General features: G+C 38.3%; 1 protein-coding gene across 1 annotated transcript in view; it reads left to right on the top strand.

The window, feature by feature from the left end:
• Positions 1–19083, top strand: part of sorcs3a (sortilin related VPS10 domain containing receptor 3a) — a gene marked incomplete at both ends in the record, with an annotated part of 376847 nt that overhangs the window by 291908 nt on the left and 65856 nt on the right. Inside the window, 3 exons of the mRNA XM_079813000.1 lie at positions 2177–2294; positions 2376–2509; positions 17635–17748. Of these exons, the coding sequence (XP_079669126.1) occupies positions 2177–2294; positions 2376–2509; positions 17635–17748 (366 nt within the window). The remainder of the gene's footprint in view (positions 1–2176; positions 2295–2375; positions 2510–17634; positions 17749–19083) is intronic.

Genomic DNA, 19083 nt, shown 5'->3' on the forward strand with positions numbered 1-19083 from the left:
GTAAAAATAAACCTCAGATTTGTCATCAAATCTATCTCAAAGCTCTTTCCCATTTTATATGTGTTTTGTGTGCTTTTCGCAGCATTCACACTGAAAACTAATGCTGTCTTTTTGCCACTCAGTAGGCATAACCGCAGTCACTAAGTCCGATGGTGACGTCACGTGCATACCCTCTATAGCCCAGTGGCTGCAACCCTATGCATACACACACACACACACACACACACACACACCCACACACACACACACCCACACACACACACACACACACACACACACACACACACACACACACACACACACACACACACACACACACACACACACACACACACACACACAAATACACTCTATAGTTGTTTTTGTTGAAAGGACCTTTTATGTAAGGCTATGTTTTACTTTTTCGGTTCATTATGAAATGGTGGCACTGGGTCATTAATGGGAAACCTGAATGTTTAGCTGACAAATGTGCAAATGTTGATTAATATTATATCATAACAAAAAAACTTCAACCGGACCGAAAGAGAGTCTGAGTGCCTGTCCTGCCGCTGCGCTGAATGAGTGACAGGTGGTGTGGCTGTGTAGAACCGCTGTCAGGGAGAAGAGAGAGAGCGCTGCTGGGGTATCGGTGTATGGATACTGCGGAAAAGCAGTACTGAACCATTTAACATATTTTAGAAGAGATATGTATCGGAAAATTATATTTTGACTACTGTTAAGAAACCTCAAACCTGAACGTTTCGCGGCTTTAAAAAAAAACATGAGCCCACCCCTATAGCGCCGCCCCTGACTATCCATATTAACATTGTTTCATAAATCTTTGTTCTGCTTGTTTGCCACACACAGAGAAAAAAGGTGTCAAAATTGTACCTTTAGGGGTACAACAGCTTGTCACTGGGGCAGCCCCCATCTTTGTACCCATTTTTACTCCTAAAAGGTGCATATTAGTACCTTAGAGTACAAGTTCATTCCTTAAGATACTACTATGAACCTTTTTGTGGTAAAATGTCATTTTAAGGGTATTCCCCAGTGACAAGGAACAATTCTGACACCTTTTTTCTCTGTTTGCATGTTTAAAATAGGTTCATAATGATTAAAAATAGGCAGCGGCTATTTGTGCAATAAGTGCAAATATAGCGATATATGCTATTTACACCAGATGTAAATAGCTATAAGTGAACTTTACATATTTTCTTAGCAATAGATGATATTTACCCTAAGTGCAAATAGCTGTAGATGCTATTTACTAAGTGAAATAGCATACTAAGTAAAAATTGTGATATATTCTATTTATAATAGTAATTAGATGCTATTTATACTTTATTTTGACAGATACATACTTTTTTGCTCCTCAGTATTTTTATACAGTAACAGGATGCAATAATAGCATAGTGTAAATTATTATATTTATTAAAATTATTAAATGGATGCTTAATGGGACAATAAAAGCCCTCCCTACACCTACCCCTAACCCTATCCCATTACCCAATTAATACTATTATTATTAAGCATTACGTTAGGCACTTTGTTTCCACTTTTAGAAAATTTTCTTAATTTGTATTGAAAGTAAATGCCTTTCCGATGTGATATGTGATGGGAAAAGGGAGAAGAGTGAACTCGCCAAAAGGCGGATTTGAACCCGGGTCGATCGCGTCGTCAACCTAGATCAAAGAGCCTTACGCTCTGCTGACTACGCCACTGAAGACATTGAAATATACACATCTTTTTTTATTCTTGTTTGTCCCAACCAGGCATTGTTAGGCGGAGCTAGTGCAAATAGCACTTGCCAACAAGGCACGCTATTTGCACTCAGTGTAAAAATACACTCTGTTAAAGGCAAGAGAATTAAATGACTGTCAATAAGAATAAAACACATGAACAAGTGCATATTTATTTATTTATAGCGTTATCCAAGTACTGGACAAAATACGATGTTAAGTTAACCTGTAAAATAAATCTGTATTTCTACAAGAGTGAACTATAGGCCATTCAATTATTAACCACGCATCGTCCATAGGATATAAAGAGCATTTTCAGACATGGCTAATAAAGTAACTAAGGATTGTTCAATCCAGCCTCTGGAGATGTACCTTTTTGCAAAATTTAATTCCAACGCCTTTTACACGCCTGAACCAGCTAATGAAGGAGAATTAAACCTTTCTTTGTCTATTGGCAGGTTTTTCGGGCACTTCAGTCATCGGTCTGAATGGCAGCTTATCAAAATTAACTACAAGCCCATATTTACCAGAAGGTGCACAGAGGGAGACTACCAAACCTGGCACCTCCATAACCAGGTAAAATGGGGGGGGGGAAAGTGCAGAAACACAATTTCTAAATTGCAATATTGATTGTAGCTGACTTTAATTCTTTCTAAGGGTGAGCCATGCATAATGGGTCAAAAGCAGATCTACATGAAGCGTCGTCCTGGAAACTACTGCATGGTGGGATGGGACAACTCCAGGATCCTTTCTGCTGAACCCTGCATCTGCAGAGCACATGACTTTGAGTGGTGAGTGAACTAAACACTTTACCAACTGAACCAGTTTAAGCTTATTAGATCCGCCCACTGATCCAACATCTTAGTTTTAACTATTAACTGTGAATTTTGCCCCCCAAAAACCTCCTAATTACTGCTTATTAATAGTTAGTAATGTAGTTGTAAAGTTTAGGTATTGGGTAGGAGGAATGTAAAATATGGTCATGCAGAATAAGGCATTATAATGTGCCTTATAAACAGCCAATATGCATGCTAATAAGCAACTAGTTAATAGTGAGAGTTGGACCCTAAACTAAAGTGTTACAGCTGAATCTAGTAGAATGGGCAATGATTCCCTGCGTGTATATCTTTTCTTCTGCTTCTGGAGGAAGTTTCTCAAATGGTTTAATTTACTTTAGTTTGGGTCTGTTATAAATTTGATCTGACTCCAATTAAAAGAAGGTCTCAAATGTAGACTGATTGTAATTATACGCTGATGATAGTTTTAGATGTTATCTTAATTTAGAGATTTGATTATTATTATAGGTATGCTTATACTCGTTCATTCACATTGCTGTTCTTCTCACAAACTCGCTAGTCTGAACATAATCAAAGTTTGCAGGGTTAATAACTAATATCACTAAGTTTGCTTGCTCATTACCATTCAAAATGTTGGGGTCAGTAAGTTAGTTTTTTTTTTTTTTTTCCTGAAATAAATTAATACTTAATTAATTATTAATACGAGAGAAATTATTATTAATAATATTAATAATTCAGCAATGATGCCTTATATTGATCATAAGTAACAGAAAATACATTTATAATGCAAAATATATCTATTTTTAATACATGCTGGGGTTTCTGTTCAACAAAGAATCCTGCATAAAGTGTATCATGGTTTTGATAAAAAATATTAAGCAGCATTGATAATAATAAGAAATGATACTTGAACATCAAATCTGCATATTGATTTCTGAAGAATCATGTGACTAAAGTCTGGAGTAATGATGCTAAAAATATATTTTTTTATATAGTAAGATAGAAAAGTATAAAAATATTTCACAATATTACTGTTTATACTTTATTTTTGATCAAATAAATGTTGCCTTGATGAGCATAATGCGTGTGCACACCAAACGGGAATTTAATTATTTGCGCAAGTAGATTGTATACAAAGTCCATGGAAAGAAGCGGATTCGCACCAGGCGACACGTTTGCCTCGCGAACATGTGATATTTACCTCAATTGCGTCTTCCGCGCAAGTTGAAAAATGTCAAATTAAACAGAAAATTTGCATGACGTGTTGTCGCGCAAGCCAATCAGTGAAGAGCTTATTGACACATCCGGTTTGACAAGTTAACAAACTGGGCTTCCCTCATCGCGCAATGTTTTTATTCGTACGAGTGACGAGGAAAACGAGTTATCCCGCGAGAAAACTAGAGCGAGTAACGCGATGCGAATGTTCACTTTGCTTTTGGTGTGCACCATAAGAGACTTATATCAAAAACAGTGGCGGCTTGTCAATAGAGGGCGCTGGGGCGCTGCCCCCATCAAAATTCCAGAAATAAACATGTATACAAAAATTATATAAAAATGGAATAAAAATAAAATAGTTTACTCATACGATGTGCCGGCTGTTAGTAAGAGCCTCAACATTTAATAAAAACTGGCTTTAATCGGTTAACTATTTTATATGTTCTTCAATATGTTTCATACTGTTTCATGGACGAGGGACGCCGGACAAATGGAAGTCTATCTGAGTCCAAAAATCTACGGGCAGCATGTGACCTGAAGCTGGTCTCTAATTGGTTTCTTAAAGATCCTCCTCCGGACGCAGGTCGCTGCGTCCCTGGCGAATCAGAATTGGATATGTTATTTTATCCAATCTGATTGGTTCTCGTCAGCTGTCATTCAACTTTACGCTCTTGGCCACTAAAGCGAAAGTGTGCGGGCGACACCGTCACTCCGACTCTGCCAAAACCTTGTTAGGATGATCCCTTTCGTAGAGATGGCAGCAGTTAAACCAAATTCTTTCACAAGGCGTTCACTGGAAGAAAAAAAAAGGATAAAGGATCCCGAACCAGACCGACGCGATTTACAAATCCAGCAGCAGGCTTGTTATGAGAAACGTAGGTGGCTGGCTGTATGTTTTGTTAGCAATGCCCTTTATTGCTTTCCCTGTCTTTTATTTCAAAGTGGCGGTACTGAAGTTTTGTGGATAACAACTGGGGTAAGAGACCTCAAATATCTGACTGAAAAATGCAAACGTCATGACACTACTGAGATGACTGACTTTGATCAGAGAGTCATTGAGTAATTTGCTGACCAGAAAGAAAGGAGAGCAAAATGTATGTTCAAGTAGTCAACATGCTAGTCTGTTGTTGCTGTTTTCTTTTGTTTTTCCTTTCCTCATTCAATTATATGTGGGAAATGAATGTGTAAAAAGATAAAAGTGAAGACACTGTTTTCTCTTTAATGCTTGAATTTAGTCAACATGCATCTTGGTACTGCTTTGTATTTATTTGACCCCCCGCCGAAAAAGAAAAAAAACGCTGATTCAATATGTCAGACTGTTTAAACAGAACAAGATGTTAAACTTTTTAAAACATAAAGTGTGGTCTAAATTTTCTTGTTCAGTGCAGCTTTGTTGTTTTATGTCCTAGTGTGCTCTTTAGGTGGGCTCACAGGTATTTATAAAACCTTGGTGTTTTGTTCACTGGGATCCGGGAGCTGTTTTCAAAGATCTCAGAATAGACATAGTGCTTCTACAGCAATGGGCTGGTTAACCCCTTCTGTAGGGTCAGTGTAGATGGCATCAAGATGCATGACACAGACCATCTCTGGACTTTAAAGCTTTTGAAGGCAGCGGGGCTAAAAGAGGACGAGAAGATTGAGGTTTTTTATCATCCTAGTCTTTTGTTGTCTGTCTGGAGCTTCTTTTAAAGTATATATATATAAACACCTTGGGATCTACATCATTTATCACATTCGCAGACCAAGTGTTCCTTCTTCTTTCAACAACACTCAGTGTATCCTTGCTTTCTCTTTAGTACATTCTCCTGTCCCGTTTGGTCTCGTTTTGCTGTTAAAACCCTTGGAAACCCAGTGGAGGGATCTAAACATGCTTTCAGAGATGTGTTCATTCATCTTCTCTAAATGCAAATAGTCCCCAGGCTGCCTCTTTAGTTTTTATTGTGCATCTATAATTTGCCCAGTACTTTGATTCTAATGATAGAATATTTCATTAAACAATTCTTTGTTCGAATTATGAAAGGGAAGGCCTCTCTTTGCAAGGACTTTCTTCCTATAATATGAAAAATTCCTAAAGTCTGCCTCACAACGTTAATGCAGCTTACAACTGAAGTCGGCTGAAAATTGACATCTGGGACGACATCTTAACTTGACTTGATTATATCCTTTGCAATTTGCACTTACATTCCTACCCGACTCGTATATGTTTACACCATTACCTCTGCCATCACAGCAATCTTCTCTTGATAACTGAGCGAAATCTATAATTCAACTTCCTTCTTATAAGTACATTCCAAGTCATTTGCTCCACAGCACATAATTTAGAAGGAAACATTGAGTTCCTTTTTTCTGTCAAGGGAAATGATTATAAGTTAACTTTAAAAATAAATAAAAACATTTTTATGTTTGCTGCATTTATATTTGACAGAGGGCAGTCGAGAAAGGAAAGGAATTACTAAATGAGGCTATTTTGCATGCTGGACTCAAACCTGCATGCTCCAAATGAGCACTATTAAGGATTATTAGCCTTAAATAAGTGAGCTAAACGACATATTTCAAGATGTTGTCTTTCAAGTGCTTTTTGTTTCAACATGTTGGTTCAAACTAGCAGAATTAAGTTCTCATTGTGGCTTTTTAAAGTGCCTCTATTAAGGTTTTTCGAATATTCCCTTGCATGCGGTGTGTAATGTAAACGTTCTGCAAAGTTGTAAAGTCGAAAGTGCACAATAAATAAAGTTATCTTCTCCCAAAGGAATGAATCGACTTTTAACCGCCTAAACGAGTCGTCTGTAATTCGAATCCCACTGCATTAAGGTTCTACGTCACTAAGACATTTGCATAATGCCCGCATATGTTGTACATTGTCCACCCGCAAACAACTTGACCCGCCGTCATACATATTTGCAACGAGATTCAACACTTGCTCTTGAATGATGGGTCAGTACTCAGTTTATTTGGACCATCTTGCTCCTCAGAATCACAACCTGTAAGTATGAATAATAATTGATGTATATATTTTCTACTGGCTGTTCAAAATACGTAGTTTTGTGTTTTATATTATTTACGTTTCTGGCTAACTGGCATTATTACTGACTTACTGAAATACTTCTTCTAATCAGCTGTGGGCAACTATTACCTAAATCTTTGTCTATTAATGCAGATTGTCTGTTGTTCTTACTACTTAGAGTAAAAAAAAAGGATGGAGCAAGATTTGTTTTAAAAACTTTGTTATATCAGTCATTCATGTTAGTGCTGGGCTAACGTATGCGCTGTTATTGATACCATTCCAGCACGTGCACCGCAATAAATCAGAAATATACACATGGGTTTGTTGATGGTCATACACTTGTTAAAAGTCCCATGGCATGGCATTTTTCTATTATTGTATAATGTTTCCTGAGGTGTACTTATATTGTTAGTATGATTTTTACATCATAAAATGTCATAATTTAGAAATAAAAGGCATTTTTTCAATACTGCTGTTTGCCCTCTGGCTGAATGCCCTGTTTCAAGAGGCGTGTCTGCTGTGAGACTTCAGTAAAACGCCCACTGTTGTGATTGGCTGACATCTTTGCATTTGAAATGAGTGGAGGGGGCGTGGTTTAACGAGGTCTACGAGGCACGAGCAGGCACCAGCTGCTGCCAGAGAGACGGATGGACCGGAGTTCACTTCACATCAGTTCTGTCAGTCTCAGTTCAGTGAACTGTTGTAGTTAAAGCATATACTTCAGGTTATTAGTCTATTTCTAGTCGGAGGGACTGTCACTCATGTCAGAAAGACTCGAGACGCGAACCGTTTAGACCGACTCAGTCCGATTTGGTGAACTGATTCGGTTCACTAAAAAGAACCGGTTCAAAAGAAAGATTGTTCGCGAACCGGACATCACTAATGTACCAGAGACGGAGCTCAGCGATTGCTAACAAAGTTATTTATAGTAACTACTGAGTTATGAGAGCGCTGTCAGTCAGCGCGAGTTTATTGTGTTTGTATCTGAGAGTTCTGAATAAACACGAGTCCCAGTCACACCGAGCCCGTCTTCATCATTATTACCAACTTTGTAACACATGCAAAGTACCATTACAGCTGTCGAGATGAACGAGTTACGAGTAAGTGTTGATAATAGCATTATTTTTAGATATGTTCCTATCATATGAAAAGCGTCAGTGAGCATTGAGTACACAGCGCAAACAAAGACACAACAGCATTAATCGAATGTAATCCAGTTTATTGTGGGGAAAGCTGCCTAGCCCAGATATGCTCACGCTTACCCCCCTTCTGCTTAATCTCGCGCCGCGTTTGGTGCCTCCGCTGTGGGCCAGATGCAGTACTGGGGGTCGGTGATGTTGAAGGCCGACCGGCCAGTGCAGCCCGAGCCTCGGCGTGTGTGAGGTTTATCTCTAAAGATGTCACTCTGCTGATGTTGAGCAGAAATGACTGTATGCACATTTTAGAACAGATAGACGCGACGAGGACGTACAAAAACACTGACTCACAAGATAGAAAACAACGTTCTGTCGGGAGAGAGAGAAGCCGCTGAGTATGCACGAATAATAAATATTTAGCTACACATCAGAAATCACTGATCACAGATCAGTAGGAACTGAAAAAAGACTTCTGTTTTCATTTGTACATCCAAACACTGAGAAACTGCCAGCGTTCACTCGTTCACAAGCCATGATCTATCGAGCGCTTGCATGGGCGTGCCAGATTCTCTGGGTAGAGGAAAGGGAGGTAACCGTTCCTGCTTGGACGTCAAACCAGGGGACTTCAAGATTGGCTAGTCTGGCCTGTCATTTTCTCAAAGGCAGAGAAAGACAGCCAGAACTCGGGTTTACACCGATCAACATTTCTATCCACTTGGGGACAATATTCAGGCTAGGGGAACTCATATTAATGTTGAAAAACCTCATAAAATGAAAATGTCATGCCATGGGACCTTTTAATGCTGATGGTGTGGAATTACAGTTGCGACATCTCATATTGTACCTCAAAATGAGTAGTGTGTCATTGAGAAATGTCCTGCTCAAGATCAGTAATTTTTCAATAGCGTGGTGGTAGCTTCGCTGTTTTCTCAATTAAATAGCTTTTCAGTAGCGAAGCTCTTTTGTTTATCAAGTAGTGCGGTAGTGTCCACACAAGCTATTGTAGCTACATATTCCCAAGCATTTCTGAAGATCAAGCTCAAATTGGAACTACAACTGCTAATGTCGCGGATATACTTCACTTTCTACGTTCTGCCTCACTCACCGATGCGCGCACAAGCCTTTTTGGCGCAAAAGAGAAACCGTCTTTTCGATGCACATTTTGAAAAGCCTCTATTGTGTCGCGTGAATAAACACCTCTTGTTAAAAGCATCAGGGTCCAGATGTTGGTACTGTTTGGAGCAGGTCTTAATTCTTTTGCTACTGTACTTTGAGCTGAGTTGAGTTTTAAATGAACTTCCTGCAAAAGTGCCCAAGTCTAAATTCACCCTTCGCCGCGAGTTTGATTGACAGGCGATCTGGCCAATCACATCGCCGAATCTGCCGGTTTGTCCGACAAAGCAGTCAGGAGAGTTAGTTGATTAACGTTGGTGGACTTGAACTTGAAAAACGTTGTTTACTGACGTCTTTCCGCAGTTGAAACAACATTTCTGTTAGTGTTCATTCATGTTAATTTGATGCTCATCAATGAACTAGAAGGAAGAGATGATCGATTCGGCGCTACAGCGACCACGACACATTAAAGAGCCACAAAAAGCCATTTGTGGTTTACATTTCTTTAAAAAATTACAACATTTTAAAATTGAGGCTTTGTTTCATATTAAAATGAACTTTCTCTCTTCTGTCTGTCAGCGTGTTGTCAGTGTTCTCTTTGCTCCGCGATGTATTTTCTCTTCGTGAGAACATGTGTATAGTGTGAGAGCGCCATGGCTTGTCGGACATAGCAACAGTAACTAAAGGGGGCGGGTCTTTGCGAACGGTCAATTGTGCATAAACATGCAAACACAAGTGTGTATGCATACATACACATACACATACAGATGAACATACACACTCTCGACACCTGTTTTTTTTATTATGTGGATCACATGTTTTTGTTGCCAAATTGATACGGGATTGATTGTTTGATTGTTGAATAAACAATTGAACTGAAAAAGTATGCCTGCCTATCTGTTTGGCTTTTATTGATCACTGAGATAGCATTGATTGGAATTAAGTTGGTTCAATATAAAAACAATAAAAAATAATAATAGCTTAGATGTATTAAATATACTTTTGCCATGTTGCCGTAGCTTGATCAAATTAATGCTTGCGACATTTCCCAAGGGGATAGCTTCAGTGTAGTGAAGCTTAATTTAATGTTGAGTAACTGCTAGCTTAGCTCACTACATTTTCCAAGTAGCTTTCCCAACACTTCTCAAGACATCCTTCAATGGAGAATCGAGTTGAATAGCTAGTTCTTCCAATGTTTCGTCATCGGACTCATGCTCGGATTGATTTGGTCAAATCGACATCATCGGTACTGTCTTTACAATTTTTACAATCGCTGAGCTTTTGGAAGCACACACTGTAAGCGATAGACCAATCCAACCTGGTCTCACAGAATTCTGTGAAATGAACACGGGCCCCTTAACTCAAAATATGTGGCAGTTTCACGGAATCGCCGAAAATTCCGTGATGGGTCCATGGAAGTGATACCTATGTAAGTCAATGACAGTAAAAAGTAAACATGATTTTCTGAATATTTATAGGCTACTTTTATATTTTGGAGCAACTAACTCCTCTCCTACCCTAAACCTACCCACTCTCAACAATATAAAACACATAACAGGCAAATAAAAAAAGTAAAGTCACAGGTATTTATTGCAAAAACTGACCAAAAACAGTATAAAAGTATTAACTCATGTTGCATTCCAAGTCTTCTAAAGTCACACGACATCTTCATGTGAAGAACAGAGTTGATCTTAATGTTTTAATCGCTAAAATGATGATCCCGCCGCTCCGTGAACACACTCATTCATATCTCATTCAAATAATACACAACTCTTTAGCGTGACGCAATCTGTCACGAGACACACGAGAGCCAATGACATTTTACAATCAAAGCTGACGTAATGACAAATGAGAGCCAATGCTGTAAAAGCTGACGTAACGTTTCTTCCGGTGGTAAAATTTGTAATGTGTTTATGATCTTTAGCGGATGGACTCAAAGCTGCTGATTTCTTTTGGGGATTTCCTTCACACAAATCAATCGTTTGGCCTCGGAACACTTGGGATATTTGTACTTTTTGAATAAATTGTGCCTGCAGTCGTATCTGCCTGTTATATAATTTTCGGCAATTCCGTGAAACTGCCACAGATTTTGAGTTAAGGGGCCTGTGTTCATTTCACGGAATTCTGTCAGACCAGTTTGACCAATCACAACAGACTGGGCCGTCTGGCCAATCAGAGCAGAGTAGGTTCGTGGAAAGGAGGGATTTAGAGAGACTGATACATCCGACGAGTCGTTTTAAATCATTGAACACTGTGGTGATGTGCAATATATATTATTAGAAAATTTTGTTTTTTGACTCGACACCTGTTGTAAGAGACCTCCAAAACTAAATGAGGAACCTTTGAAATAGCATAATAGGGGCACTTTAACTGCAAGCAACATTAAAGTTTGAGTGAAGTTGATTAGTTTTGCTAAAACACAAGAATAATTATATGCTTTTTTTAGTGATAAATTAAAGAACTATAATGCACAGTATTGCATTTGTTGTTTTTCTTATGGATTTGTACTTGCAATAGTTTGGATGATACAGATATGACAAACTACTAAACAGATTTAATTTGCATGTTAATTAATGTGCCAATTTTACCCAATTCTGCTTTTGCAGATCTTAAATTAACTGAATACAGCCAAGCTGTGGTATTCTTTTTTTCTTCCATTGAGCCTCATTTGTTTCTGAACGAAGTCAATTTTTATATATTCATTGCCCAGATGAATTTGACCCACCTTTACATATTTCATCCTGCATGTTTGTGATAGGATAATGTTTGGGGGGAAAAAAAGAAAAAATAAGTTTTGCTGAATTTGCTGTGAAACCACAGATAACTTTTAATTTGTTTTGAAGGGACAAAAAGGAACTGGTGACATGATATGTAGTAATTATTCTGTGGAATATAATATGCTGTCTCTTTCTATTAAATCTGAAACAGAGAGCTCATCTAATACGTTTTATTGGTAAAAAAAAAAAAAAAAACGTCTTCTTGCTGACAGAATCATTGGTCAAGACGTCATGACCATCATGCTTCATTACTACCACACAATATCAAATATCCACACCAAAATCTACTTCAAAGTTGATCACAAACTTTTTATTCCATGAATGTTTTGCGATGAATGTTTTAACATTTGAGGAAGTTTCTTTTTCCAAGATCAAGTGTCACTAATTAAATAATTTTCCATGCATACTCTTTCTAAACAAGACAACCGCGCCATTTCACTGTGCAGACAAAAACATGGTGCATCTTTTGAAATGTTGCAATCTTTTGAGCATGTTAAGATATGAAATACAGGTAAATGGTGTGAACGCTTCTTTTGTATGGGAATAATCTGAGTGCTTGCACACAAAAATCATTTAAAGCTGGAATCTTATCTGAGTGCTGGATTGGAACGGCTCATAATTAAAAACCCAAATGCCTGATGCCAAGAGGGACCATGTGGTCTGCTGGGTTTTGTTGTGGATCAGTAATTAATTGATAAATCAAAGTCACCGGTGATATATGAACAGACATTCACTTCAGCAGGTTCCAAGGCTTCTGGGAGGAGAGAGAATTGAAAGACATTGAGGACATACGTTGAAGCCTGCAGCTCTCAGAGCCGAAAAGACATTTGTCATCCCAGAATTAATACATCTCAATGGCTGCAATTGTCTCAAGGGCATAAAAGAGGGACATTCTTGAATACAAGATGTGCTCCTGTGCATGAAAGAAAGGATGTGCAAGTAGTTAGGAGAATGTTTTACAGGATAGGAAATGGTGGTGAAGAGGGATCGACATCAGGAGCTCATGTTGACCTTGTGTGAAACTAGTGAATTTATGTTTTTAGAATGGATTGATATCTTAAACACTTAAAAAAAATGAAAGGGGTCCTATTATGCCCCTTTTTACAAGATGTAAAATAAGTATCTGATGCCTCCAGAGTGTGTATGTGAAGTTTTAGATAAAAATACCCTACAGAATTTTTTTAAGAAACAAAAAACCATAGACTGTAAAAAAATATGGACGTAGTGTGCGGGACGTCACCCATAGGATTCTGAAGAGCAGTTTTGAAGTAAAGTAAAGTAAATTTGGCCGTTGCCATCTTGGCAGCGCATCACCACGCGTCACTCCCGGAAAATGAAAATGCGCAAAGAGGCAGGAAATGGCTGGAGCTGAGGTGACGTGATGACTGACAGCAGACAAACGGCAATCCATCTGTCACTCAAAGTGGCCACGCTCTTAAAGGGGTGGTAAACAACGATTTCACTATTCTAACTTTAGCTAACGTGTAATGTTGCTGCTTGAGCATAAACAACATCTGCAAAGTTATAACGTTCAAAGTTTAAAGCAAAGGGAGATATTTGCTTTTAAAGAAATCAGTTTCTAAGAACTACAGCAAACGGCCAGTAGGCGACTACACACATTCCTCCAGGGTTGGTGACATCAACAGGCTCAATATTTACATAAACCCCTCCTCCGAGAATATTAAATAAGGGGGGGTGAGGCCATTTTGTATCGCGGCGCTGTTGTGGTTAGTAGGCTGGAGTGTTGTTGCCGCGATGCAGAGGAAACGCTGTTATATTCATCCGGATTGCAGGTCTGGGGTACTTGCTCTGTTCAGCCTTCCTTGGGACGGGGGTGCGTTGCAGAGCTTTTAACATACAGCATGTTGCACGTGTGTTTGAGTCAGCGGGGAATCAGGCGCGCGCAGGGCTCCCTGCAGCACATCTAACAGAGGAAAACATCCACCGTCTTCGCGATTTCAATGCCAGATTTGCACAACGTCAGCTGCGTGAAAAAAACACTGCCGGTGCGTGGATGCACGACGCGCTGCACATTTCACGGAGGACAACACAAACTTCCACAAACTTCGCAAGTTCAATACAGGATATGCACAACTGCTTGTCCTGAAAGCTGGATTTACAAACAGAAGCTGTTTACGGGCCACAACCTGTAAGTCTGATTTATTTTTCATCGATGTGTTTTCCTGTAATAGGTTGTAGCAAGGAAGTAAACAGATGACAGCGCTGTTCTGCAAACCAGTCTGTTAAATGCTCATTCATACTTAACGTTATCCGACGAACACCTAACGTTACAAACATTAACGTTAAAATCTCAACAGCGAACCTGGCATTAGTGTAAATGATTCTTTGATTAGAGCTTTTATGTATTGTTTATCTACAGGCTTGCTAAACATGCTTCTGTGTGTGATTTGGCTAACTTACTAGTTAAAGCCAGTGCTTAGTGTTTGTTTTGGGTTAACGTTAGTTCTTGCGACAGATATTTGGCTATAATCGTTCTAAAAATACAAAAGTTAAAGTGCCATTCAGTAGCGATCATTATAGATCCGCAGTCTTTACTCTCGAGGACTGAGCAGGTTCTGCTCGATCATCTTCACTCAAATGTTCTGGGTCTGATTCGAGCTCATATGGTTTTATTGACGCCGTTGTTTCTAATACTGAACAGCCTCCGGTAAGGGGCGTGACGTTTCCGACGTGCACTGCGGTTAGCGAATCACAACACACTGGGCCAGCTAACCAATCTGAGCCCACTGCGTATTTTTGAGGGACTGGCTTCATACAACCCGGAAAGCATCAGACCGTTTTACAAGGAGGGACAGAGCAGTGTAGAATAAAGGTCAAATATATGAAAAATAAGGCAATTTTTTTTTAAACGAAGCATGAACACATGTTACAGTGTACCCCACAAACACAGCCAAGCCTTCAAAAGAATGTGTTTTACCACCCCTTTAATTATGCAGACTTTAAGGCTTTATATAATGTAAACGAATGAGTTATAAAAAAAATTCACCCCCCTCACAGTTGTCATGAAGGGCAAAATTAGCTATATAGACCAAAACCACAATTTGTACCAGGTTGTAAACATGTTTTTTTTCCTGCTGTAAAGTTGGGTGTTTTAATATGGAGCTCAATGAGATTCTGCTCCCTTCTGTCCCTAGCGGCCAGTCGATGAATTGCAGTTTAAGTCACTTCCGTATTGGCTTCAAGAGAAACTGGGGGAGATTGACGCGTGGCAAAAACATGCCATTTTTGTGTGTGTATCTTTAAATGCAAATGAGCTGCTGCTCCCAGCCCCCATTTCAAGAAGAGGGCGGAGCTTCAAGAGCTGGTGTTAGCAGCTCTGATTACCTCATGCAGACACACTGAAAATGTCAGAAACTGTTCAGCCTTTTATGTTCAAACCGGAGTCGGACAATAATGGAGAGACTCAAGAAGAAGTGACAACATGTAGAATGCAACAGGACGGTTAGTTGATGAATTTATGTAGCTGATGTGGAGTTAACTATCTTCAAGTCATGGATTAGCATATTCTGTCATTGTAATCTATAAAGCCGGTTTCACACTGCACACGTTAGCAGAGCATAAGCAGCGCATATTTTTTTCAGCAGAGGATTAAAGCCACAGTGCACTGTTCTTGATAAAAAATTGACCTGAATAACATGAAAATCAATGTTTCACAATCACCATAAGACATCCAACGCTGTGATTTTTTTAAAAAATAAAATACACAAAATGCCAGACGTTTTTGCCCAAAACTTCAAAGGTCGGTTTAAATAATTAAAACTAGAGGCATATATCTTATCTTTAATGTTACTTTTATCGTGTAAACTACCTATATACAGCATGTTATATGCATATGTGTTTGGGACAGAGGGGAACACGGTCGCATTCGCAGCAGATACATGCTGCCCATCATAAATCAAAGCACGAGACAGACAGGGGTTGGAGGAGAACACAGAAAAAGGTGACAGAATGGACGATATATGTCTGTATTTAGCACTACACAAGCCGCGGTTCAGCTGCGTGGGAAAAGCTGCCAGTGTGCACGTGCACTGTGAAACCGGTGTAACACTGCATGAAAAGTGGGATTTTCGTCAGTATGTGGCACTGTAGATTGCCGTGGAACTTCAGGTTTACGACTGTGTACGGCAATTTGCAGGCAACACCGAAAACTGCCGTAAATTGTCGGAAATTGACGTGAAATTGACGTGGGCCTTGCTTGGCACTTGTCCCCCCATGACCCCCCCCCCCCCCCCCCCCCCCCTTAATTCTAGGGGAGGCTTTATCATGTAAATGAACATGCTGTGAGCTACACAAATGCAAATCAGAGTAGCAGCAGGGGGAGTTTTATCTAGGTTCTGAATTTTTTTTAACTAAAACAAGTTTAAAGTTTAAGTTAAAATGTTAACTTAAATTTAAGTTAAATGTACTCGTTTTAGTTCACATTACTAAATTTTTAGGGCAACCAGTTTGCTCCAATTTTTTAAGTAGATTCAATTTGTCCGGGCTCACAGTGTAGATTAATTACTCTGTATGTCATTAGCAATAACCAATGTTATGTAAAACAAACTAAATACAGGACAGCAGTTCATGTCTTCAACCTTTAGAGAGGTTATGTGATGCAACAAGACAATGAACCAAAGCACACAAATAAATCAAGTAAAGCATACAGTTTACATACCAAAATTAATTTTTCCACCCTGCACTGTGAATGATTTTTTAAATGGCTATTAATCATAAATGTGAAAAGTACAAGTTTGTGTGTTTATAGTTAAGTCAGATTGTGTTTTTTCTGTAATTGTCATTTAAATTGAGCTCACACCACATTTTATGAATTATCAATGCAGATTTTCAAGAGGTGGTTTCCTGGACAGGGTTTAAATTATGCCAAGAGTAGGCCTAATCTAGTAAATCGCGAGTTAAAAAATTGTTGCCTGGAACAAAGATTAAGCACAGATTACTAACACCTGGACTATGAGTCCTGAACTAAAATAAACTGGATTCATTTACAGTTTTATCTAATTCCTTACACACAATTTCTGAAAATATGGCTCCATTTCTTGTAACTCTACACACAAAACACACAACATGCAAAACATCAGACATCGCTTGCAAAAGCAACACTTTGTGCAAAACTATTTTAACTCTTCCAAAAATGTTGTTTTTGCATATATCTAACTACACACAAACATGCACAACTGAAGAATTTTACAGTTGAACTGAAATCAGCTGAACTGAATCAACACTGAAGTCACTTGAGCTGAATATTGACACTATATTGGCTTGTAGCCGGTTTACAGCAGAATTTGTTTTGAACTTGTTACTGAAGCTGCTATGAAACAATATATTTTGTTGTATGCATATTCTTTCTTTCTCAAACCTGAGTTTTGATTTCTAAGTGATCAATTTATGTATAAGTGTTTTCACACATGATCATTGGCTGTATGGGTCCTCAGTAAATTAATGTGGCATTTAAATGGCAAAAGTTATTCTTGTCTCTATAACTTATGGCTTCCTAAAGACACGTTTATGGGTAAATAAAATATTAATAATATAAATAAAATGTATATCAAAACACGCTCGTCTGGGAACTGTTGTAAGATGCACAGAGCCAGAGAATATATGCATGAAGATATAGTTTAGTTTAATTACAGTTATAACTTATGTTGTCATCTTGCTTTTATGACATGCTATTGCAGTTGTGTTACATACTTTATTGCAATAAATTGCAGATGTTGTTTATGCTCAAACAGCAACATTACACACTAACTAAAAAGTGAAATAATCAAGGACCACTTTAAAGAAATGATTAATAATGGAGCACATAAATAAGTCCTGTTTGAGTTCAGTTTATGAGAATTGTTTTGTCTTTTGTAGTGATTATGGCTTTGAGAGAAGAGGAGATGGAAACTGTCTGCCGGCATTTTGGTTCAACCCTTCCATGCTATCTCGAAGCTGCAGCCAAGGGCAAAACTACCTCAACAGCACAGGGTAAGAAGCATTCACATACAGATCTTATTCTGTCATGGTGGGATTTTACTTCCCTTATTGGGTCATTTGGTTACTGATGGCTAAATCTGACCCCCGAGTTACTTAGCTATTTAAATGCGGATTTAACATACTTCCATAATTTTTACATAAAGCTAATTATTATGACTAGACTAACCCTATAAACTATAGCCCTACTTTATAACATTGTTCTGTTCACAATTAAAACTAATTAACAACTTTACAAATATATTTTATATATTACATTTTTATTTGTATTTATTTATTTTTCTTCAGTTTTAGTACATCAGGTTGGTCACCATTCAGTCATGATTGACTGAATGAACTAGATGAAAAAAACTTTATATTATATAACATTTTTAAATTATAATAGGGCTGTTTAACAATTAATCACGGCTAATTGCATCCAAAATAAAAGTATTTTTATATATATATATATATAATTGAATATATATTATTTTTATTAATTTAGTAAATTTTAGCATTTAAGAAAATCATGTTATGATAAAATGTTTAATATTTTATATGTGTAATATTTTAAAGGCTTCAATATGTATTTATATGAATAATAATAATAATACAAATACTAAATATTTATACAATAAAAAAGTAATTTGAATAAATATTACAGAAAAAATATTTCTAAGAGAGCGGGTGAGAAGCTCGGTCACTCGAGAGGAACTCAGAGTAGAGCCGTGGCTCCTCCACATCGAGATCTATTTCGGGCATCTAATTCGGATGCCTCCAGGGAGGTTTTCTGGGCACGTCCCACCCGGAGGAGACCCCGGAGTAGACCTAGGACACGCTGGAGGGATTATGTCTCCCGGCTGGCTTGGGAACGCCTCGGGGTCCCTCCGGAAGAGCTGGAGGAAGTGGCCAGGGAGAGGGAAGTCTGGGCGTTGCCCCCGCGACCCGGCCCCGGATAAGCGGAAGATAAGCGGAAGATGATAATGATAATGATGATGATAATTTATATATATTAAATATAAAAATATATATATATTTCACATATTTTTTAATAATAATGAATAAGATAACAATAGCTAACTTAGAACCCACATCTTAATAATCATATATTTTTTCTGTGTTCATTGAGATAAAGTGGGGAGCATTTTTTGTGAATCAATTCAAATTCAGACTTGCCCTAATAGTTATAGGAAAGTGGTTATTTTTAACGAAGTGTACCATGTTTTAAACTTGCAACTGATGAGCAGGCGCAAGCCATATTGACATGAGCAGGTTTTAAACTTTCTGGAGATTGTGACGTCCGTCTTTACAACAACTTTCTAGACAGACGATCCATACAAAGAGACCTAG

The sequence above is a fragment of the Gobio gobio genome (genome assembly GCF_949357685.1).
Source record: "Gobio gobio genome assembly, chromosome: 3".
Classification (NCBI taxonomy): domain Eukaryota; kingdom Metazoa; phylum Chordata; class Actinopteri; order Cypriniformes; family Gobionidae; genus Gobio; species Gobio gobio.